This window comes from Venturia canescens, chromosome 9, assembly GCF_019457755.1.
Source record: "Venturia canescens isolate UGA chromosome 9, ASM1945775v1, whole genome shotgun sequence".
Classification (NCBI taxonomy): Eukaryota; Metazoa; Arthropoda; class Insecta; order Hymenoptera; family Ichneumonidae; genus Venturia; species Venturia canescens.
In genome coordinates, this window is record NC_057429.1 from 11,783,921 (window position 1) to 11,807,346 (window position 23,426).

Sequence of the window (23,426 nt, forward strand, 5' to 3'; positions counted from 1 at the left end):
GTCTCAAATTCGGAGAATAAGCAGCAAAACAACGGTTCTCAGCAATTTTTTCTAATCGGGGCTCCACCTCAGAATTGTTCCAAATTTTTTTCTCACATTTCTTATCATTAAAAAATAATATTCCATGTAATTTTAAGAAGGCGAAGGGACTTCAGTGCTGTAAAAAATGCATTTTTTGGAGCCCCGATTCGAAACATTTACCCAATTTTCTGCATCTCTGTTCCTTTTTCACAATTTCCGCTATTTTTTCTTCCCTCTGTTTTATATTATCTTCTCGTGCTTTTTCCTTAGCTCGATTTTCTTTTCTACGACGTAAATAATTACAGCTTCTAAAAATACGTTCTATATACGTTTATATTCGATCGAGCAATTGAAGAACGTAAAATTAAAAAAAAACAAAAAAAAAACACACACACACACACACACACGAATAAATAAATAAAAATCGATGAAAAACATCATCAACTGAAAAGTCATTATTATGTGTCCGAACGTCGTGTCCGGCCGATGAATTGTTCACGAACAAATTGAGAAGCGAAACGAACGCCGCGTTCTCATCGCGTCGAGCGCGTTTCAATCGAAAATAAGGCGGAGGCTTTAGCAGCGTGGGGGGATTGTGTGCATGGTCGAAAGATCGATCATTCGATCGACAGGCATCGTAAAGTATGAAGTTGTGACAGGTATCCTGTGGGTTCAAAAATTCGAGTGGGTTTCGTTCTCGGAGTCATGAGATTCCTCGGAAAGAGAGATTTTCATGATTGTTTTTAATTTTCTCTTTCATAGACGCACGAGCATAAATCTTGCGCTATTATTTTAGTAGCGCAGCACGCGGTTATAGAAGTTACTTGAAAAGTCAGCATGCTGCTCGATACATCATGGCCGGGATGACGTAACGCTCGGAGGCAAACTGTGAGCACTGCAACGCGCGCTCGGCGACTCGCCCGCGTATAAAACTCGGGGCCTCGGCGAGCCTTGAGCCGATTCATTGGACTTTTATTTCTTCTCGTATTGTTTGTTCTTCGTGAAAATCGTCTCGATTTCTGTCGACGAAAATACCGGATTTTTCCACGTCTTCCCACCTCGGAGCTTCTTTCAACTTAAATCTCCAACGTTTTATCCGGGTTCGATGAATCCCGGCAGCATAACAGATGGAGCAGCGGGGAAAAAACGTTGGCACGTCACACCGTAACGCAAATGGAAAAAACACTCGAAAATCGAAAAAAATACGATCTGAAACACTCACGTGCTATTCGCTGCGTTCAAAATTATGTGCAAATATCAATGAGCACAAAAAACTGTAAAATATTGAAAAATCGCTCGAGTTTTCCTTCGCTGCCTTCACGATTACAACGAACAATCAAATTTTATTGTTGATCGAGTTCAAATTATTTGATGAATCAAGCCAATCGATAATATTTTCAGAAAATAGGAACACCAGTGACCAATGATTTATTTGGTGAACTAAATTCGTGAGCGTTCCATGCGATCTCATCGATTTTTATTGAACTTTATGTGTATCATTGTTAATAAAATAAACGAAATGAATAAACAAAGTAGAGATTTGGTTTCAGCATGCACTCTTTTTTAAAAAAAAATTGAATCGTTTCAACGCAAAACTACGATGACGTGTGGCGAAACAAACATGGAATTGTTTCGACTCACCAATTTTATTGATTTGAAAACGTCGGATTTTTTAAATTTGCATTCACATTTGATTAATCCAACAAAACATTAATTAAATTTGATTCTTTGATTTGTACTTTCAACCATAATAATGATAATTCTCCTATATTTTTTCCTATATTCTCCTATTTTTGTTGTTGTTGATTTAGCTAAAAAAACGACAGAAAACATATTATTTTATCAATCGCTAAATTATTTTTTACTGCTCGTGATGGTCATCACACTTTGCGCTACCTCTGCGCAATCACTTCAATCGAAGAAAAATTCCTACCTGCGCACATGGGCTTTGGCCTGATGACGAGCCCAATGTAAAATTTTCAAAATTCAAATAGACAGTTTCAATATGGGGGACAAAAACTGGATAAGTTCATTTGCACTTGAAAAAATTACCACTCCAACTTTTACGGGGCCACTGTTCACAAAACTGGTGTCGATAATTTTTTATGAAAAAAAAGCAAACAAAAAAATATTGGATCAGTGTCTGTAACCTCTCCGTGGTTCAAAAATCCTAACAGAGTAATCATTTTTACGAGCATAGATCCACTTTCTTTTTTTTTGTCCGCCATCTAACGCACAATCGCAACTGGTGGTAATTCACTTAAGGAGTTTCGGTACAGGCGATACAATGTTGCCATGCTAATCCATGCTAAAAAAAATTCAAAAATTCAAAAAGTTCAGAATTTTATAAAATTTGGTGAACATATTCTTTAGTGCCAAATTTGACTATACAAATTTTTTAAGATTTTTCTTCTACACAGTTATCGAGTAATTGATCACTAAAGTTCACGTGTATAAGCATAGCGTTTCCACATATATTGGTGTACATTCCGGGCATAAGAAATCTGCTTTATTGCGTAATTACTCGATAACTAAGTAGAAGAAAATTTTGAAAAAATTTGTGTTTTCGCACTTGATGTTGAAGAACATTATCACCAAATTTCATCAATTTCTTAACATTTAGACTTTTGTACCGAAACTCCTTAAACAGAATACTTCAGTGTATCGGTTATCAAGTGCAGAGAAATAAAATTGATTTTAGCAATCGACGAAATGCGATTGAGTTGAAAAAATATGAAGCAATTAATTGATACAACAATGTAGTTGCTTTAAGCAAATTGGTGTTATTGGATCAACTATTACGTGTTCAAGTTTAATTAAATTTGATAAATTTCAAAACAACTTTGTTTATCGTATTTGGAGAGTTAAATTGAGCAATCCTTGATGATGAGTTGCCCAGCACGACTATGCTGGATTCCTCCAACTAAGATGGAATGATATAATAAAAAAAATAGAAATAACCGGAAATGCGTGGTGAATTGAGTGGTTATTTCGTCGAATGAACTAAAACGGTATTGACTTGAAAAATCTAGTGGCCGAGTCCACTAGATTTTCGTACAATTCGATGGATTTTTTCGTTAAATAATTCATTATTTCTCGGTCAAGAACATAAATGCACTATTAATTGGTCTACGATTTTTCTACTCAATCAACTTTGATGGCTTATAAAAATAGGTTTAATGCGCGTACGCAGTTGGAATATCGATTACATTGTGATACTAATAGAGGGGGAAGAGAGAGAGAGAAAGACGAACCAGGAATTTTCTGCGAGCCGGAAGTAATCGTGTTCCTCTGGACGGAGTAAGGCAAGCTCACGTGGCGATCGGTTAAAAGGCCGTCGTGGTACACAAGTGAGGCTTTCATTTGCTACCGGGTCCGTGTAAACAATCCGGTTAAAGCGTGAAAACAATGAGAGAAAAAGAGAGAAAGAGAGCTCCCGTGGCGCGGGTCGCTCGAAGAACGACGCGTCGTCGTCGTCGTCTTGTTTCACCTCCGAGGATTATGGGCTGTTCCCGAGAGCCGCAAACGTAAAACTCCCTAGAAAGCCTGAGCTACATTACCCACGAGAATAATTGTTGGCCGAGAAGCTATACGAGGAAGAAACGTCGTTTGCGAGCGCGTTCGAATTCGAGATCGATTCGCGAGGTTTCCAGCGAACAAAGGTGTGTTTCGGAATTATTTTTCGTCGTATGGAACTAAAGACCGATATGCGAGGGAACTCGACAGTTTTTTCGTCCAAGTTTGCCCTTTATTCTCCACCTTTTCGAGTCTTTTTCCCCATCTGACTTAGAATTTGCTCCAATTTTGTCGCTCCTTCCCCGCTCAAAGTTCCCCGGCTTCCAAGCGCTCCCCAAACTCTAAGCTTCTTCTGGAATTTCGATTTCAGTTTTTCGGAGAAAGTCCAATTATTATCTCGTTCCAAAGGGCAATCGCGTATGCTAACCGGACAACTGCAACGCACAAGGCACGTCTTCTCCTCGAATAACGTTGCCGCAGAACGAACGAACATTATTCACTTCGAAGGAAGATAAGAACGGAGTTAGAACACGCTCACGACTGTCCCTAAACGCCGCGAGCGAGCACGAGCTATCATACGAATGCGTGCGTGCTCGCGCGCACTGTGAACCAAAAGTAGTTGGGCTTCGACCAAAAATATTCAACAAATCACTCAGGGACCGCGATTCTTTTTCAATCGCCTGCTGTTTTTCGACGACGAATCACCATTTTTAGTGCAATTCCGATTCGCAGGCGTTCGGGCAACGAGATGAGTGAGAGCTGGTGGAAAAAATTCACAGTGGTTTCCAAAAACGTACATTCTAAAAAAAAAGACATCATTTCGTGTCGAGATGCTGAGTTTCCTTAGTTTTTACTCTTTTTTAGCGAAAACTTTTGAAAAGAAGTCGATTAAATCCTCAATTCCGATGCGCTCAGCGATTCCAAATTTTTTTTCTTAAACAATGAAACTCGCCTGGAAATTGTGTTCGAGCGCGCGACGTTGCCATGGTGAAAGAAAAGTCTCTTAAATATTTAATGGAAACGAAAGGAAGCGAGAAAACCTTTACGTTCATTATTGCGATGATGAACCCTCTGTTGTGATAGACGAAATGATGAGCAAAAAAATGTTTTCGTTCATCAACACTATGATGAGTCACGAGAAATAATCGAAACAGGAAGGTTATAAATTTAGTATAAACGAAATAGTGCAAAAAAACTTTTGCTTTCATCGTTGTGATGAAAAATCGAAAATGATGGAAAAAGGAAGATTTAAAGTTCGACAAAAATTGATTATTCCTTCGATCGTTTTGTTTAATGAATTTTTGAAGAATCGAAAGCCATGAACAGTGCAAACGTTGGAATTTCAGGTGTTTTTCATTTCTTTCATAAATAAAAATTAGTTGGATAAATAAAAATTACAGAGGTACTGGAAAATTGTTATTATTCTCTTCTCAATGGTACATTTTTGTAGAATGGTGTATTGAAAATGGCACCCGGCGTTTCAGCAAAACGAAGTTTTTTTATCCCAGTGACTTGATTCAAATTACATTTTGTAGGGAAAACTTGTTTTCAGCACGACGTAACCGTTTTTTGACAACTGTTTTTCTTTTCTTTCATGATCAAATTTTCTACTGAGAAATCCACAAAAATTGTGATTTTTTTTCTTCAATAGCTCGCCACTTTTGTTTCTAAACAATATTTCAAAAATTCCCTACGTCGTGCGAAAGCTAATAGCATATAAGAATCTTTTTGGTTTTTTGTCCCGAGATGTTCCATTTTTGAGATTCGCTGTCAACGCCAATTCAGGGGGTGCCATTTTCAACGGACCATTCCACAAAAAATAGCATGAAAAAAAATGGGAAAAAAATGTTTCCAGTACTTCTTTGTACGTAAAAGACGTGTAAAAAAAAAATATGTAAAGATGTGTCAAAAAATGTTTTATTTGTCCAACGAATTTTTATATTTATAAAATAAACAAAAAGCCCCTAAAATTCAAACGTTTACGCTGTTCATAGCCCTTTATAAAAAAAGGGGAAAAAAGACTTTCTTTCGAACAGATTGAAACTCATTTGCCCTCCATATATATTTATTGAAATAAGCGCCGAAAAATTGAGAGTCACTGCGTGGTATCGCTCGCGATAATCGCAATTCGGAACTCCTCGTTAACTGACTTGGCTTCGGGAGCAATACATTTATATATTTATACATTTCCATATGCATTAACGAGTCTCGGCGATCATAAATATCCATGCACGTGTAGTAGGAAAGACTCGAGGCTGACATTGATCAGTTGTTCGAAAGCGATTCGCTCCGAGCGTGAATAACCAGCGCCATTTTTCGAGCTCGCATCCTTTCGCTTGCCTCCCTCCTCGTCCCTACGCATGCCCACGTATGCTCATCATTCCCTCGTTTTTTCTTTACATTTCAGCTACAATCGTGCGTCTGTCGAGCGGGCAGGGCCTCGCGAGTGCAGCGACGGGAGCCGGGAGCTCATCCAATGCACAAACTCATCCTTGGCCTCATACATTTAATCCCACCGCAACCGCGAAGATTATAATATACCCGAAGACAAATAAAACCTGCGGAACTTTTAGACCGAGGTCGACGATTTTTCGACTCGATTGTAGTTATGATTTTTATGGAAAAGATTGACTAAAAATTTGTTTTTTTTTTCTTCTTTAAATCAAGGGAATTCACTTGTTGATTTGATAAATTAGATAAATATATATTCTTTTGTCCATAAACGCTCAACATTTTACGAAGATGTAGAAAAACTTTTATTTTTAGACATTTTTACGAAATGTAGAATAAAAAGCATGAATATTTTGGTGAATTCGAAAATTCAATGATTCAACGGTGATTCAGCGTTATTGATTTCAATGGTGCGTCAAAAAGTTGAAAATTATGGATATTTTTTGTTTCATGATATTTAAGGTAGTTCGTGCACGAAACTGTTTTCTTAAGAAAATCTTGAAATTTGCACGGAGTTTCAATGGGCAGTCGACTGAAACGGATATCAAATTTTAAAGGTTTCATCTTATTGATTATTTAGATAAACGTCTTTAAATGTTAAGAAAAATTCACAGGACTTTGCGTAAAAAATCGTTTATCTTTTCATGCAACGAATGAACGCCTCTTACGAAGTTTATGAAAAACGTACACAATTACAATGAAGTATGTAACGAAGGTCTGGGAAAAAATTCGAGACGATTGTCTTACTAGTAATAAAAATATATTACGTTAAAGGTTGAACGAAATTGGTAAAATGAGCAACTTCACATTTGCTTATTTCGGCATTTTGTTTCTTCTTGGCTCGGCCTATTCCTGTGACAGCCTTCTATTTTTTTATTAACACTTTGCTTTGATAGTTTTTTTTGCAAGAGCGAAAAACTTGAGAAAAAATGAGTAAAAAGTAGAATGTAACTTTCGAAAGTGTATAAAAAAAGTCAATTTTTGTTATTTAGAATTGACTCTAGTTCAATCGCTAGTCTTAAATATGAAGAATAAAATGCCGTTTGGTTTTTTTATTTCAGATAAGCAGAGCAGCCGCAATCTTGCTCACCGTCAAGCACCTCTTTTGCTTGATGTCGTCCTGTCGGCCACTATAACTTTTATTTCTAAAAATTTTTAAAGCTTATTTCAATGTTAGTAAAGATAATGCAAAAACAATGAGATTGATTATTTCGACGGTTTGCCCGTAAAAAATTATTGAAAAAGCCGTCAAAAACAGCCGAGAAACTAGAGGACCCCCTTAAAGTGATTTTTACATTGAAAAAACTATCGTATTTTAGCTCGGGGGCGAAGGAAATTTTGGGTTCAGTCGGTGATGGATCCGTAATTTCGTTCGCCAAAAAATAAAAAATTGAAAAAATGTATTTACAATATCGAATTAATAACTCTGACGTTCATTTGGATTGATAATATCTTTAATTAGGAAGTAAAAATCGACACAATTTAGACGCCCATAAAATATGATCCTGCGGGCATGACCTACCTTAATTAAATAAAGGAAACTAGGAAACTACAATCTTTGACGTTGCCTTCAAAAACTTAAGTATTTGAGAAATTGAAAAGTTTCAAGAAACGAGAAAACAACGAAATAATCGATAAACGCGGGCCCCGGGCTGTTTTCGATTGCCAGTGAATTACGCAGTTGAGAACCATCGGATCAGGTTCTCGTGCGATGGGCGGAGTCTCCGGAGAGAAAAAAGTGCCGAAATTCGCGTATGCGCTTCAGCTGCATCTCCCATAATTTACCATCTTTTTTTCTCACGACGTGCTCAATCCTCATCCGCCATTTTTTATTTTGAGAAAAATCGTTTAAGCATCGAGGGGTCCGACTCGTCGTGTACGAGCCCCGCATTCGAGGCTCGCTTTCCGCGAGAAATTCATGGACAACCCCGCCTCGTTATCTCGTTATTCCGATACGCTAGATAATCACAATCTTTGTTATTTCTTCACCATCATGGCAGATAGAATCGAACGCTTTAGACACGCCTTTTCCGCCGGGGTTCTCAGTCCATACGTCGCTTCGATTTATCACGCTGCTTTTCTAGTCTTTCGATTATTAGTCCGAGTTTTTTTTTTTTTTTTTTTTCAATAAAAATTAAATAACGCGATTGAAAATCCACAACACTTTCTCGATTCAAACGAAACGTTCGCTTGAGGCGATTATGTGCATTCGGTCTTTAAACACAGATTTGAATTAAAAGAAACGTAAAAGTTTTCTCGAAGTTGTAAAACATCACTTCGACTATCATTTCGATGATTGTACATTCTTTTCAGTCAAAACTTCAAATGGAAGAAAAAATATTGAAAAATTAATATTTTCGACCAAAATTTGAGTTCGCGATAACAAAATTTTGATTTTTAATACGAGAGTTTTGATTTTTCATCTAAATTTATATTCTTCATTCAAATTTCTGGGTTCTCGATCTAAATACTTCATTCGTATTGCAAAATTAGATAGCAAACCTCCGCAGTTAAGGTAACTCCTGTACTGCGTGCTAGTCAAATGAGTGCTAAATTTTCAAAACGCTTTTAGACCAAGTTTAACGTACCGATTAAATCTATTGTTAGTGGATTTGTATTACAGCATATCTTATTACGATGTAAAAATATAAAAAACGCTAGTATTGCAAAAGCATCAACTGATAAATGCAAATTTCCACGATGACGCTGAAGTTTCCAACGTTGGAGTCCAACGAAATGATCGAAAAAACTCTCCAATAATTCCAGTAATTCTCCTATTTTGTTCCCTGCCAAATTTGCGATTCTTAGCTTTGCAAGCTGCACCAACGATTCGTGAAATAAAAAATTGGTGAATTAAAAACGTTTTTTTCGTTCATTTCGTTGAACTCCAACGTTGGAAACTTCAGCGTCGTATTTCCACGCTGACACATTTTCACTGGTATTTTTCAAAGAATTATCCGCCTTTTTTCATCAATTTTATTGCAACAAGTCTCATTTTGTTCGTCAACCGGTCCTCTATGAATCCACCGTGCAGTTGTTTTTTTAACTTGATCGTTTCACTGTTGCAGCCAATTGTTCATTGAGTGAAAAAACATTTTCATTCATAATTTCTCTCAGGAATGAGTTTAAAGGAAAATCTACGTGATGAATTCGTAGAGGATCAGTTGAGGAACAAAATGAGACTTGGTGCAGTAAAATAGGTTAAAAAATACAGATGATTCTTTGAAAAATACCTGTGAAAATGTGTCATCATGGAAATTTGCATCTATCAGTTGATAGTTTTGCAAAACTATCATTTTAAATATTTTTTCACGTTAATAAAGTATGCTTGAATGCAAATCTACTAACAATAAGTTTAATCGGTACGTTGAACTTGGTCTAAAAGCGTTTTGAAAATTTAGCACTCATTTGACTAGCATGCAGTACAGGAGTTACCTTAATACAACCCTCAACTATAGTGGAGAATCAATGGATCTCCAGCTGTATTCCTTCCTACCGCGAAACACACAGAGCTATTTATTGTTATTATTTATAACAGATCATAGTTGGAAAATGAGAGAAAAAAAAATGTCAAGTCGAATGGCGTGAATAAAAAACACTGTGTTCTAGATAGCGTTTCGTTTTCCTTGATCCGTTGTCCGGTACGAGGAAATTTGTTTTCGCGTTCCAGAGAGAAAGTCGAAGATTTATGGAAAGTTTTAGAGGATTCTGCTCTCCAGTGGACTTGAACCCCGGGATCGAGTCATCCCAAGACAAACAAGTGTATTCTCCCTTCTGTGGACTTTGGACGTGTCTCGCTTCACTCTTGTATTATCCACGAAATAATAAATCCATCGCTCACTATAAAAACACGAGATTCGTCACAACAACAACATTTTTCTGAGTAATTGTAAAAAATTGAATCACCCAGAGCCGCTCGAACAGTCGAAGCGACAACGAGAAATCGGTCGTCAAAACCGTTCGATATTCGTCCGAAAATAATTTCGAATCGCTGTCGAAATCAACATCGTAAGAGGAAGAAAAAAAAACAAAGGGAATTATCGAAGCTTCAAAGTATCTGGATGCGGTCGAAGCGAGATCCGGTCGCGTCGGTCACGACAAAAAAAAGGTTATGCTCACTCGTTAAAAATTCGTGTTTTCGAACTTCGAAATTCGAGCACAATTCGCGTTCAGTTTTAATGCAACTTTCGGCCCGACGAACTTCATCCCGATTCATTATTTGTCCTTCTTATTTCTCGGTTTCGGAGGAATTCGATGGAAATAAAAAAAAGTCGAGCGATGATCGCTCGCTGGAAAAAATGTTGGAAGAAAAATTTTCGAAGCTCCTTTGCACTGGAAGAAGGGGAAATGCGCTTGTGACGATGATTTAATGGCGAGTTCACGCGAACCCTGACTCGTGCGCGATATTCGACCCGGCAATTTGACCCTTTCGGACGTTTCTCGTCTTTGAAAGTAACGAACCAGGCACCGGCACTTTAAAAAATCCGTCCGAACGTTTTTCCATGCTCTCGAGCGATAGCTGATAAGCCTCGTTCATTATCCTCACACAGCTCCGATGTTTCTGCTTTTCAGCATTTCTATCACCATTTTCTCCACTCATTTATTCGCATAAATACATTATTATGTTTACACGCAATTATATGAGCTGTATGCACAAGCTCGAATGCACGAAGCTTGCGAAACCGGGATCGGAAATATCCAATAACTAACCGCGATCATAAAATCGTCACAATGATGAATCGAGCGATGGAAAAAAATGGCGATTCCCACCATCGCGCGAGCGAACCGACAGAGAGCGTCCGGATCACTGAACTCGCACGAACCGACCAATCGTTCCAATTTTATGTCGCTCGTGAAAATAGCATCTGAACTTATTCCTTGTGTCTCACTTCATCGAAAAATATCATTGAAATATATAAATTCTTCGGCAGAAAATTAGAAAAAAAAAGAAAAGTGTGAATTTTTTCGTGATGACAAACGAAGAGTTTGAGTTCGAAAAACAACAAAGTTTCGTGAAGAACAACGAATTTCGGAAAAAAATTCGCACGTTGGGATCAAATAAAGTTTTTTTATCCAACATCCGTTTCTCGTCTCAATGAGATCGCTTCAGTCCACGAAAAAGATCGACATTTGCTGACTGTCGCATTACAGTTCGAGCAAACAAGATGTTGCGACATTGATCGCGCGGAGACATTGAGGTTAAGTGAGAAAAACTGTGAAAAAACCGGTCGATTTGAAGCTGCAGTATTTTTGTAGTCTCAATTAGATCGGTGAGGTCGCCGAGATCATATTACACTGAGAATAATCGATTTTGAAGTCAACCACAGCGAGCAGTGCAAAATATACGAAGGTTATTTTCAGGCTGTGTTTTCACTTTGACAGTTGATACAAAATTCGAGCAAATAGGATTGTATGTACGCGTATGAATCGGTGCAAAAAAATATTTATTTTTCGACCTTAAACAATCGAATTCCCCGCACAAATCGTTCACTTCCAATTCCTGAATATTTCGCTCCGCCATTGTTGAAAAATTCTCCGAGAGCGATACTTTCGTTACGACTTTTCTCGGCGAGTTTATACGAATGCCCCCCCCCCCCCCCCGCCCTTCTCGCCTCTTTCTTCGGTCCTCGAGTGTTTAATAATTCGTGGATTAATGATTTCGTCGAACGACGATATACATATACGTGCACGCATATCGTATAAATGGTCAAGTGATTTCCGGTGTTTTTTATTTCGCTGCCCTGACTCGCCACTACCAAAAACAAACGATCTTGCACCGGTCCAGCCACTTGTGTAATATACACACACACTTCATAAACACACTTGTCATATATATATATAAGTATTAAACGATCGACAAGCCTCTTTATTTTCTTTTTCGACGATGACAGTTCTAGACACGTGCTCTTTCGGTCATTCATAAATTCACACTTGATCTTTATGAGGAACGAGGCACGTTTTCGCGTCCCTTAACCTCAAAAAATCGTACGAGTCGCAACGGTCGAAACAAGTCGAGTTTGAGGGATTCAACGAGCCCGAAGGATCCCGAATCTCTACAAACTTGAAAAATTATTGATTAAAATAAAGTCAATTGGACGAAAGTTATTAATTTCATCGAATACGAATAATAAGGACTTTTTAATCGTGTCACTTTCCAAAGGGTTTTTTAACTGGGTTTTGATTCTGGCTCAATTAGTCTACAACCTTCGATCGAACGGTGCATCCGAACCGAAGAATGGTAATTAAGGAGAAACTGAAAAAAGAAAAAACACCAAATTGTTGCACTTCGTTAATGAGTCAGCTAAGACCGGGACAAAGTGTGACGCAGCTGGAACGCGCGCGCGGATAGCAAAATAATGACGACCCTGAAGCGATCAGTACTAGCGATAATATTTAACGCTTTGTATGTATGTATTCATATATAAACGTCCGACGCGCGTGGCTGCGTGTGCGAAAGTTCGAGCCACGTAGAAATTGATGTTCGAGTACCAGCCTGTGCGAAATATGCATAATGATTTCTTAAACACTTGGCCGGTTTGCCGCTGCAAGTGACATATTCCTTGACCAATCGCATAATTTCGTTTTCTTTATTCATACATTCTTGTGCGCTGTTTCATGCTCCTCGAAATTTCATGAAAGAAAAAAACCATTCTTTCCGTTGTTTTCATTCTTTTTGTTGAACGAAATGGACGATTTTGTCTGTTCGTCGAGTTGTGCAATTCTCATGTATGGAATATTTTAATACGAACGACCGAAAGTTCAGTTTTGTCGAGAAATTTTATATTCGTAACACGAAATCATTAGCGGGGCGAGTCTCTCGACAAAAAATCATTTTTTCTTGGGATCAGTCGATTATATTCTCAAAAACGGAAGGTCCAACGGCGAAATCTAAAAATCCAAGCCTCGAGGGCGCACCCCGAAGCGCCACGACACTGCTTTTTGTGAAAGCAGGACTGACATGCGCGAGGATTCTTCGACACTCCCCCGTTTCGTTTTTTATTTCCTTTCGAAAGTTCGCCGACGAATTAAATTGTGCGTGATTATCGATCGAAAAATACATTTCAGAGGACCGAGATGACGAGTAGCGAGTTTTCCCATCGGAAAATAAGAATTGGAAGGAGACATTCTCAACGAAAATTTGGAGGTTAAAATTTATTGGTAGTAGGAAATTACAAGCTTCGGGTACAGTTGAACGCCCTTTTAGAAGCACGGTGACATTTTAATATGTAAAAATGACGGTAAATGAAAACGCTCGTTTATAGAGCTTCCAAGTATGCTATATTCCGTTATCGCGAGGCAGGGGCGGCGTTATCACTCTGATATCGAACATATATACATCCAACACTAGCGGCCTCTGGTCTCCAGTAACTCGCGGACCACCGGCCCAGTTATAAGTCATTAGTTGCAAGAATATTGACGAAAATAGAGAAAAAACATTGAATTTAAACAAAAAGGAGGATAAATACTCCACGAGTGAGCGATCTTGGGCGAAAGATCGTCTGGAAAGGGGGTGTTTGTTGATATACGGATGACCTATACGGTCCACAGGTCATTGGAAAAGCCCCGTTCTCAACAAGAGTAAACTCCCCTCCAAGAATAAGCAACTGTTCGAAAATTGAATAAAGAATGAGCGCTGCTGATAGATTGAGAAAAGTATTTTTAAAAAAGTGCTAATTTTTGTGGGTGCAACGATCGTCCATAAAGTGTTGAATAAAAAGTATTTTCGCAAAATGAATGATTCCATGGAAGATTGTTCTCACCGTAATCACGATGCCGATACTTCGTCTTTTGTTTATCCTCCGAGCTTCTTCGCCGCTTCATATTTTTACGAAAGATGTCTCTCGTAACGATCAAGAGCCGCCAGGAGTTTCAGCTTTTTCTGTCGCAGCCCACTTGCTCGGATTTCCAGATCGGTGCACTTGTTACTTGTTCAGAAGTTATTGCTGCTCGAAAACATTCAGTGGAAAGTCCATCGATCTCATTTACAACGATTCATCGTGACGAAAACCCGACGACACAATTTTTTAAGATTTTTTTGACGAAGCACTCGCCGCTGATCGGTGTACGCCCCAGGGAAAAATACTGCCTCCGAACGATCCTTTCGCGAGAGATATTTTTATTTTTAGGTTAATTGGCTTGATAGATTGTTACAGAAATAAAAACAAATACAAATACGAAGAATGAGTGAGTACGGTGTTTCGTAGTTTCGCGTTCTGTCGATGGTTTCGTTGTAACTAACGATAAAGTGTGTACGAAAGAGTCTCGTTGAGCTTCTATGATCGAGAGAGAAAGAGCTCGGTGTGCGCACTCGTGTTTAGTTATTATGTACATAGAGCGACAGCGCTCGTACTGCCGGCGAAGTCACCCAAGTCTCTCTCTCTCTCTCTTCAAGTTTTTCTTTTGCCTCGATGCCTTTGGTCATAAAAGCGGGGCAAAACGTTTCTGTACGAAGTGAGCGATCGAGAAACGCTCGCGAGCTCCAAACAAGCAGGGACGAGAAGGAGTGAGACACACGATATATCGCGAACGCACTACCGAAGCCTTTGAGTAGGGGGAGGTTACGTTAGCTTTGCCCCTCGTATGACCCAATGGTGGGAGTCATTTCTGCCTTTCATATTGCTCTCTTTTCTCGTCGTTCTTGCCAACTCCGTCGATTCTGAAATTGAAGTCTCTTGCGAATTTTCGCTCCTTTGCTGAAAGTATAAATTGAAATCGCTTATCCCGGGCAGACTATTAGTTTTTGTCCCTAAATCTCAATCGGTTGATGAACAGCGACGTCAGCGCGGTTCGATACGCTCAGGGTATGCAGAATCGCGCAGGGTGTTCCATAACCTCTTAAAAATGGGTTTGTAAACAAAAATCTCGTCGAGAGCTATTTTCTGATAAAACGTCCTTTTGACGTGCTCGACTGGTGGGTGACGCACACAATCCTCAGTTGAATTTTGATATTTTTCATGTTTTTTTTTTACTTTTTCAATTTCACCACTTTCCTGCGAGACCCCTCAAAAGTCTGCCCGGAGTCGAGCTTTACTAAACTATAAACTCTGAACAACACCGCATCATTTGAGCCGACATTCGTTCGGCCAGCAGCGTTTAGAAGCTCTCAAAAACGGACTCCGGCTCGCGGCAATGAATACGCAAGCCGGTGCTGAGCAGTCACCCATGAGAATACTGAATTCGATCGAATACATTCGATTTGCGAAATCTTCAAAAATCTGCGAATCGACCGCATAACCTCACTTTACGGATCCACACAAGAAAATATTATGATCAGAGTAATCTTTTTCTAAATTCGTACCGACGAAAGAACAGGAAAAAGATCGAATAATTTTCTCCTCATTTCTATAATATTGACAATCACAATTGACCTTTTTCAGTTCTGTGTAATTTACGGTGTGAATTTAACCGGGGTTTCGGGCAAGTATATGAAAAGAATAGTGATTATCGAGTGACGCCCATGCATGACGGTGCGATATATTAGTGGCTCTTTCTTGATACTGTGCGGCTGCTCGCGGTAGAAAATTTCGTACTTTTCACTTCCATTTTCTACCCACTCAAGCTCGTATCCCCTCCGATCAACGCCTTCGATTTTACGTTCGGAATATGACAGGGACTCATTTCCTTTTTTATAAAGTAAGGTTGTGACATGTGAATTAGCTGTTCATTGTCATCGCTTTTTCGCGATTCCGACTGGTTCTTGAAACACAACCATTGTGGGGCTAAATTCATCCGAAAAAAACAAACAACGTTCATTCATCCCGTCAAAATGACAGCTTGGAATTCAAACCATCTTTGACATTCGTCGATATCGTTTTGCTCGACTCGATTTCTCAAAAATTCTTCGAATTGGACATTCTTTCAATTTGTGTGGTGATATAATCAGTTATTAATGAGTTGAATTATTAAATGTAAATAAGACAAAAACACAAAGATTTAAAGCCATTTTCCCGTTTTCCAATGTCTTCGAATATTCATACTGTCAATGACAATTCAGCATCGTTTTTTTTTGCTTATAAATTCGAATCTGAGTCACCCTCATTTCTTGCTTGACCGTCGCGACGAAATGAACAGTCAACATTATAACTTAACCTTTTTCTTCATCCTGTCATACGAAACTGTTTTGTGATACTGGATTTTTTCGCAGCGGAGTAAGAAAACCTTTTTTTATTTTCTGACTCATCTACGCCGTCGGAATAAGTAAACAAATCCTTTTGTTGGGTGAAATCTCACTTGGACTTGAGCACGGAAAGGTATCGTCGCAGCAGGGTGCAAGCGAGTCATCCCGGGAATGAGGTTAGGGCGCAAATCCGAGGGTAAGAGGTAAGAGCGTGCAATTTCAGGTCAATGAAATTTCTGAATACCCTTCGGAAAGATTGCACCCGGAAATAAGTTGTAATTTTTCTTTCAGCATTTGAGGCGAAAAAATTTTACGATTCTCGTAGTTTTAATAAAACGTCCAGCCTTCAAAGTTTTCAATTCCATAAAATCTCTTAATCGCCTATAAGTTTTCGATACGAAAAGTTTACAGCGAAGGACATTCCATTCTCATAGGGTAGGCAACGAAAAAATTTATCCATCTTCGAATCTTTTGTTGTAATTTTAATCGTCAATGATTTCATCAAATGCAGTTCGAGAGTGCACGTGTCACAGGGAGAGTGATGGGGCATGGGGCTGACGGGAGAGCGCGATGGAAAGAAAAATAAAGAGAACAGCCGTTGTTGATAGAATATCGAAAGTCTGAATCATATTTGAGAAGTGCGATGAGACGAGGGACGTACGTATGGAAAGAGCAAAAGAGAGAGAGAGAGAGAGATAAGTGAGGTTTAGCTCGATGTGTTTGGTATCAAAGAGAGTGCCAGGTTACAGAAAGAGACGTTGCTGTTGTAGCCTGTCGGTCACCAAGGACAAGGCTGTCCATTCATTCAATCGGGCGATCGATCGCTCATTCATCTCGTGATCAACCATCATTATGCCACCACAATTCCAGCATCGAATTTTTCAACAACGACAAATATCCCAATCGCTGTATTATGAAATTTGAAATGCCAATAAAATTGTAGCTTCGTATTCACCGGTCGAAGTGTCGGAGTTATTGAAAAGGAGAGGTCAAAAAAATTTTGAAAAATCCATTTTTTTTACTCCGCTTAAACGCGGATTTAATGGAAATCGAAAATTTCAACTTCAAAAGTTGAAATTTGGAAATATGCTGGAAATGTAAACGGTGCATCGATTCCTGGAATTATTATGGGATCTACCGTCTAATGGTCGCGAAAAAACAATTAACGAAATAAATAGCATTTTTTGAAGAGTTATACACAGGCTCTTATGGCAGGCACACTTTTCCTGCGTGACCATTTGGACTTAATGAAATAGGACCCTGAGAATGATGTCTTGAGAAAGTCTTGTTACCGGTGAAAATCACCTGGGAATGGAAAAAGAAAAACACTTATTTGAGGTTAACGAGTAATAAAGACCCAAACGGCGGAAGCTTTGACACCACGATGAGCCAGCTGGTTTAAAATATAGATATGCATTCGCATATATAAATGGAAAATGGCTGTTGTCACATTTTCCTTGACGATTTTACTACGAAAGTATTTTAACCGCTATAATAATATTAAAAATTTATCAATCTCAAGAAATAAGTTACACATAATTTTAATAATTGCGATAATAAATTTTAACGTTTCTTTGATAATGAAAAGAGCAAAAAGTTAAGTTGCTTTTTTGAATCACAAGTAACGCATGATCCTCGTAATAAAATGTCTTTGATCTTCGCACGATAGGGTGGGGTTCCACATGTCGAATAACTGAATTGTAGAACAGTCGATATTTCGAAATTTTTAAAGTTGTGATATCAGTTTGGAGAAAAATAAGTAATACGAAATTCTTATTCCCGATCGACTATTCAGCAGATTGCGTGTTTAATCAAAAATTCCTTCTTTGAATTCGTATTTACCCGAAAATATATATTTCAATAGTTTGCATTTCGAATGCAATATTAACAGACCATCCGAATGCCCAAAGTTCATATTTTCGAATTTAAAATGGAGAGTAATTGTTTTACAGACAGACCAGAATGTAGAGTAGCAAAAAATCGAGAGTGAATTTTTCGAGCCTATAAAACTTAGATATGCGGAAAGGGTTTAAAATTGGAAATCACCGGTCTGAGTAAGTGAGTGAGTGAGACGCGTGTATTTGGAGCTCCACTGCATTTCTTTATTTTGATCGATCGACTTTCTAACGTTTCGCTATTTTGACTGTTCGACTTTTTGGTCTTTCAGTATTTCAACCTCAGTAATATTTTTGGTCTTTCGTTATAACATTTTCAAAATTGTGAATTTTCACAGTATCGCTGATTGTAGTAATTTATGAATCGAAAGAGTGATAGTCGAATTTTCGAAAAATCGATATTTTAGTCATCGTCCTATGGGCGATTGTTACATTCTATTTTCGATGCAAACGTGCTTCGAACCTTGCAGTTTCTGCTTTATTTATTTTCGGCATTCAAAGCTCTAGTCGAATATATCTGTCTCCATATTATCATTCGAAGTTTATAAACTCGAAACTCTAGTCATTCCAACATTTGATCCCCACCCGTACGATAATCGAAAACGCCGATGAAAATATTTCGTTCGAAGAAATGTACTTGTCTCCGGCTGACTACCACGACTCTAAATAAATTATAAGAGGGAAAATTTGGAGGAGAAACGGCGATGTTTCATTATGAAAAACAGCTGAGATCGTGATATAGCAAGATTTATATGTATATGGCCTTGTTTTTTTTTTTTTTTTTGGTAAAATACACTCTCACTGGCTGGGGATTGTGTGTAGGGGAGAGGAAATACGACCTACGTATTTCGAATATCTACAACAGGGATAACACGAAAGAACTTTAACAATATATTCTCTGTTTAACATTGTCTCGTCGATGTCGATAGTCTGAAATGCATTTTCATAAATATAATCGTTACACAACTGCACTGATTTGTTCTCCTTCTTCGTGTTTCTCTCCGTAGATTTTAAATCGATCGCTAGCTTTACGTTTTCTTTTCGTTCATTCAGACTCGAAGAATATTCTTCATCGGTATAAGCGTCGTAGAAATAATGAGATCTATCATAGAAGCAAAATTACTAAATAAAAAAAAAAAAAAAAACACATGAGGAAACTTTGTCGGACGTGAATCGAAGCAAAATCTGTACACGGCTTTCGCAAACGAATGTTCGTTCGGGTATTTCGCCGAAAATTCCGAAAATATGACAAAAATGAGGGATTTAAAAAAAATAAACGAAAAGTTATCCGCGTTCACTCACTTCTCAATTATTTTTATCGTTTTTTCTTCTCATCCCAGAAATTCTACTTAGACTGAGAGAACGTTGATGCATCGATGCCGTTTGGGCCATGAAACGTAACAACAATGATTTTGTATTGTAATTCATTCGATTTTTACATTTTTCTTCCACTTTTCAAACGACTATTTTCTTATTTAAACATTTTTTAAAACCAATTTTCTTTCAGTATTCAACTTTACCAATATTTTGATTAAAGACGCGAGTTAATTATATTGCACATGCTGAAAATCGATAAAAATTCAATGGCAAAATCAAAGCTGAATTTTTCAGATTTCTTGCATAATACAGCAACGGAATCCGAGAGTAACCGGAGCCACGGATTATTCAAGAAAAAAAATAAATAAAAATTGTGCGATCAAACGAAATTTTGTTTCCAAATATAATGCTCATTTTAGGATATATACAATCAAAATTAATTAGCAACGAGAGAAGCTGGACGATGTGTGGGACACGAGAAGAGAAAGAGATAAAAATGAGTGACTCATATAAGACGTAACGAAAAATGTAGAAAAATAAGAGAAACGTGGACGAAGGAAATGCGTTGATTTATCGAATGATTTCTTTAATAAGGAAACGCGCGTTGTTTACACTTTCAGTGACGGAGTGCGGAATCAACGACTTGAGATCACGCTCCGAAGTAAGAAAGTTGGAAATACGTTCATTTTTTGGTTTCGGGCTCTTCTTGCGATCTCGGTGTAACGCGAGTACGAACAAAATTCGTTTGCACCACGGGTAAAAAAAAGGAGAGTACGAAATAAAGAGAAAGAAAAACATGAGCTATGCGACGAATTTTGATCGACTTTAACCGATCATCAGACCACAACCGAGCTTAAAGTCTGGCTTCGAGTGATTCAATACGCCGCTCAGCGCTAGCGTGAATGGCAATGGCTGCAATTTCTTCTCCAGGACCGCTGCCACCGTCCAATTCGAATCAACGCTTCCTGAAAATTTCATTTCCGTGTCATAATCACATTTTTTTTCATTTTCATGGTTCTAGCCCGTAACCGAGATCCAATTTTTCGTTCAATCGATCAATCGATTCAATCATTATTTCACTACTTATTTCTCGCTTCATCTCTATACATTGCGTACTGACAATGAATCACATCTGGAGTTTTCCAAAAGAGTCCAATTTTAGATAAAGACGTACAAAAATCAAGAAAATTATTAAATTATTTAACTGACCTTTAAAAACTAAATCTGCCTTGGGAAGATCGTATTGATAAGCTACAGTTGCGGTCGACTCTTGTACCCTCGCGTTCACTTCAAGCTCCGCCGATACTTGGAGCTCCGTATTGACTTTTTGATGGAAACACAAGTGAACACCGGTCAGGCCTATAAAAGATTGAAGTCTTAGTGCGGGAATTTCACAAAAATAAATGGTATAACGGTAATTACAGAAATTAATCGGACAGAAATTTTAGAAAAGGCTGCAAAATTCGAGTAAGCGATCGGCAGGGAATAAAAAAAAATATTTAGAAATATATGCTTGTGTGTGTGTTTACTTACCGACACTCGCGCTTACGGTTGACTCGCCACTCGTATAACGACCGACTGCTGAAACGACAGTGATCTGTCCACCGGGCACGGGACTTCGTTGATGTGCTATTTCAGTACCGAGAGCTAATGACGGAGTTATGGTTTGGAGATAATGGCCCACCATTAATCCTAGAATCATTGAAAATTCATTTTAAAATAAAAATCGTCGAATTTTTATGAAAATTTGGAAAAATTTCAAAAAACCATGGGAGTTTGGGACAGGTTATTTCTATAGGAACAATTTTTTTTTCAATTTCGGCCGTATATTGTTTTTTCTACTTTAAAAGCGGACTATCAGTTACTTATATTTTTCTTCGTTCAATTTGTGATATTAACAAATTTTACCGAAATTTATATGGTGAAAGGAAATGAAAACATCCATTTACTCGTTATTTTGGAAAATACAACTAATCTTGCCTGAATTTCAAGTTTTTGGTACCAAACGTGTCCAACTTTTGTGTTAAAATTGAAAATTTTTAAATTCATCATCATTGTTTCAATAGATTACTCGATTTCAAATGATTTGAGCAGAATATCAAACAGATTAGTTAAGAATTATAATACTTTGGATTACGTTGGAACTTCTGAAATTACTTTGAATTGAGCAATTCGTTCAAATTGTGACTGCGAGTTTGACCATTTGAAACATTTTTACTGCAATGAATTCATTTTTTTTTACTCCATACCTGTGCCATTTGTGATGTCAGGATTTCCAAGTGTGAGAGAAGCCGTGTAAGAATCTCCTCGGTAATCGGTGGTCAATTGCACTGCAGTAAATTTATTGTTTTGAACTTGGGTGGCTAATTTACCCTTGAGTCTAGGAGCAAGTTGATGGAGAATGTTGGCATTCAAATTGCCTGAAGGATCGATATCGCCCAGAAAAACTGGATAGGCTTCCGTTGGTCCGGTTTGTTTGGTACCTACGTACGTAGCTCCGAATCTAGGAAAACGATAGGTTGATAACAAATTCAATAGAAATCAACGAGTAACTAATAAATGGTGTTTCGATGAATGAAAAATAAAAAAATGTCATACTTGTATCCAGATTGTATCGCCGAACTGAGCGTGAGTGTGTGCGAAATTTGAAAATGATTGCTGAGCCCTCTATTGAGTAGCAGCCTTGCGCCCTCAAAATTCATTGGGAATACATCTGGAAAAAAAAAACAATTATAGTTCACGCAAATGTCACTTTCCGCCATGATTCGTTTTGAACCAGGCTAAATTCAAATTGATGGAACTTTGATGGCTTAAGGAAATTCATCAAAATTTATCCACGTTCATCCGCGTTGGTTTAAATTGAAAAAAATTGGAATCACTCAAAAGATCATATTTTTGGATTCAGAAAAGTAGAATTGAATTTATTTTTCTGCAGCACATAAAAAATCTATTTTGCTTCAGTCAAATTTCGTTTGAAGTTTGTTCTAAAAGTTTTCAGATGAATTGTTATAGCTTAAGGGTGTAAAAATATTCGGAACACTGAAAACATGGGCGAGATACTATAGAAAATACGCAATTCGTCATATAACGGATAATTCATTTTCAAACGATAATCACGACATACAGCACCCAAAATCGTCTTTACTGTATGGAAAAAATCATTTGTCTTACCTCGCGATAGAAAATGAATGAAAAGGTCAAAGTTCTAATTGATGTTTCGTTTGAAAAAAGGAGTGAGTAGCTTAAAAAAAGGAGAGGGGTTATGATGGAAGGAGGAAAATAAAAAAGAAAAGCCCGGCTTTTGTGAAAATTTTACCTTTGCAGAGTTTGTGGAGTTCGTCAATAGTACCAGGATTTTCGAGACGAGCGCTTGTTTCCTGAGGTGCTAAATTACCGCTCGATATCTCAGGTTTTCCTAAATTTGGTGGATAAGCCGTGGATGGAGGCGGCGGTGGAGGTGGCGCGGACGCTGCTAAAACGTTTCCCATTCTCACAATTTTGTAATTTCTCTATGGGCTCTTCGTTAAATGCCTCTTTGATTGATTCCGATTGTTCGACAGCTCGTTTAACCGATTATTCGAGGAATTCTTTTACTCCTCTTGTCACGAGGTTTCTCGTTTAGACTTTTCTTTTTAATATATATTTACACGAGATAATCTCTATCCTCACCGCCGTACGACACACACCACGATACGCGGTTATACAAGTCGGCGTGCTGCAACGTGAGTCGCCATTTGTAAAGGGCCAACCACTGCCATCCGCTCTCGGCGGCGGTGAACGAAAAAAATTTTTTCGTTCGTTATACTCCTAGGGACAATTTACGTCTTTTGGGTTTGGGAGGAGAAAAATATGGTTACATTTGATATCACGTGAAATATGTTCGGTCGGTAAAAATCGGGTTTTGGTCAAATATGAGCAACTGAAAAAAACCGTTTCGTTATAATTTGTTAAATGAACAAGTTAATACATTTCGGTATTTTATAAATATTTATTAATTCTATAAAAAGCAACTTTTTCATGGACTCGACCTCAAGGCGGGTTGTGTGAGCGGAAAATGTGATTTATTTCCAAAGTGAATGGCAATATTATCAACAACTGACTACACTATC

At 38.0% G+C, this 23,426-nt stretch overlaps 2 protein-coding genes and 1 long non-coding RNA gene across 5 annotated transcripts in view; 1 reads left to right on the plus strand and 2 right to left on the minus strand.

Annotated features, from left to right (window-relative positions):
- The window catches only part of LOC122415653 (box A-binding factor-like), a 78,299-nt gene extending 63,954 nt beyond the window's left edge, over positions 1-14,345 (minus strand). Inside the window, exon 1 of one of the 3 annotated variants that reach the window (XM_043427964.1) lies at positions 13,749-14,307. In XM_043427964.1, coding sequence (XP_043283899.1) covers positions 13,749-13,809 — 61 coding nt within the window. In that variant the 5' untranslated portion in view covers positions 13,810-14,307. Of the gene's footprint in view, positions 1-13,748 lie in introns of all 3 variants that reach the window. The other 2 variants (XM_043427965.1, XM_043427966.1) reach the window with 2 other exon arrangements.
- A 1,506-nt stretch (positions 14,346-15,851) lies between these two features.
- Positions 15,852-17,055, plus strand: LOC122415883 (uncharacterized). Its single transcript, XR_006261997.1, has 3 exons — positions 15,852-16,308; positions 16,397-16,540; positions 16,617-17,055. It is a non-coding gene; the product is annotated as an uncharacterized lncRNA (long non-coding RNA).
- Positions 17,056-18,731: 1,676 nt separating this feature from the next.
- Tom40 (Translocase of outer membrane 40) lies at positions 18,732-23,073 on the minus strand. The gene is made up of 6 exons (XM_043428771.1): positions 22,634-23,073; positions 21,916-22,030; positions 21,567-21,820; positions 20,851-21,009; positions 20,527-20,676; positions 18,732-20,282 (listed from the first exon to the last, which is right to left on the minus strand). Exons 1-6 carry the CDS (start codon positions 22,803-22,805, stop codon positions 20,143-20,145), a joined length of 990 nt encoding a protein of 329 aa, XP_043284706.1. The 5' UTR covers positions 22,806-23,073; the 3' UTR covers positions 18,732-20,142.
- Between the last annotated feature and the right edge of the window lie 353 nt (positions 23,074-23,426).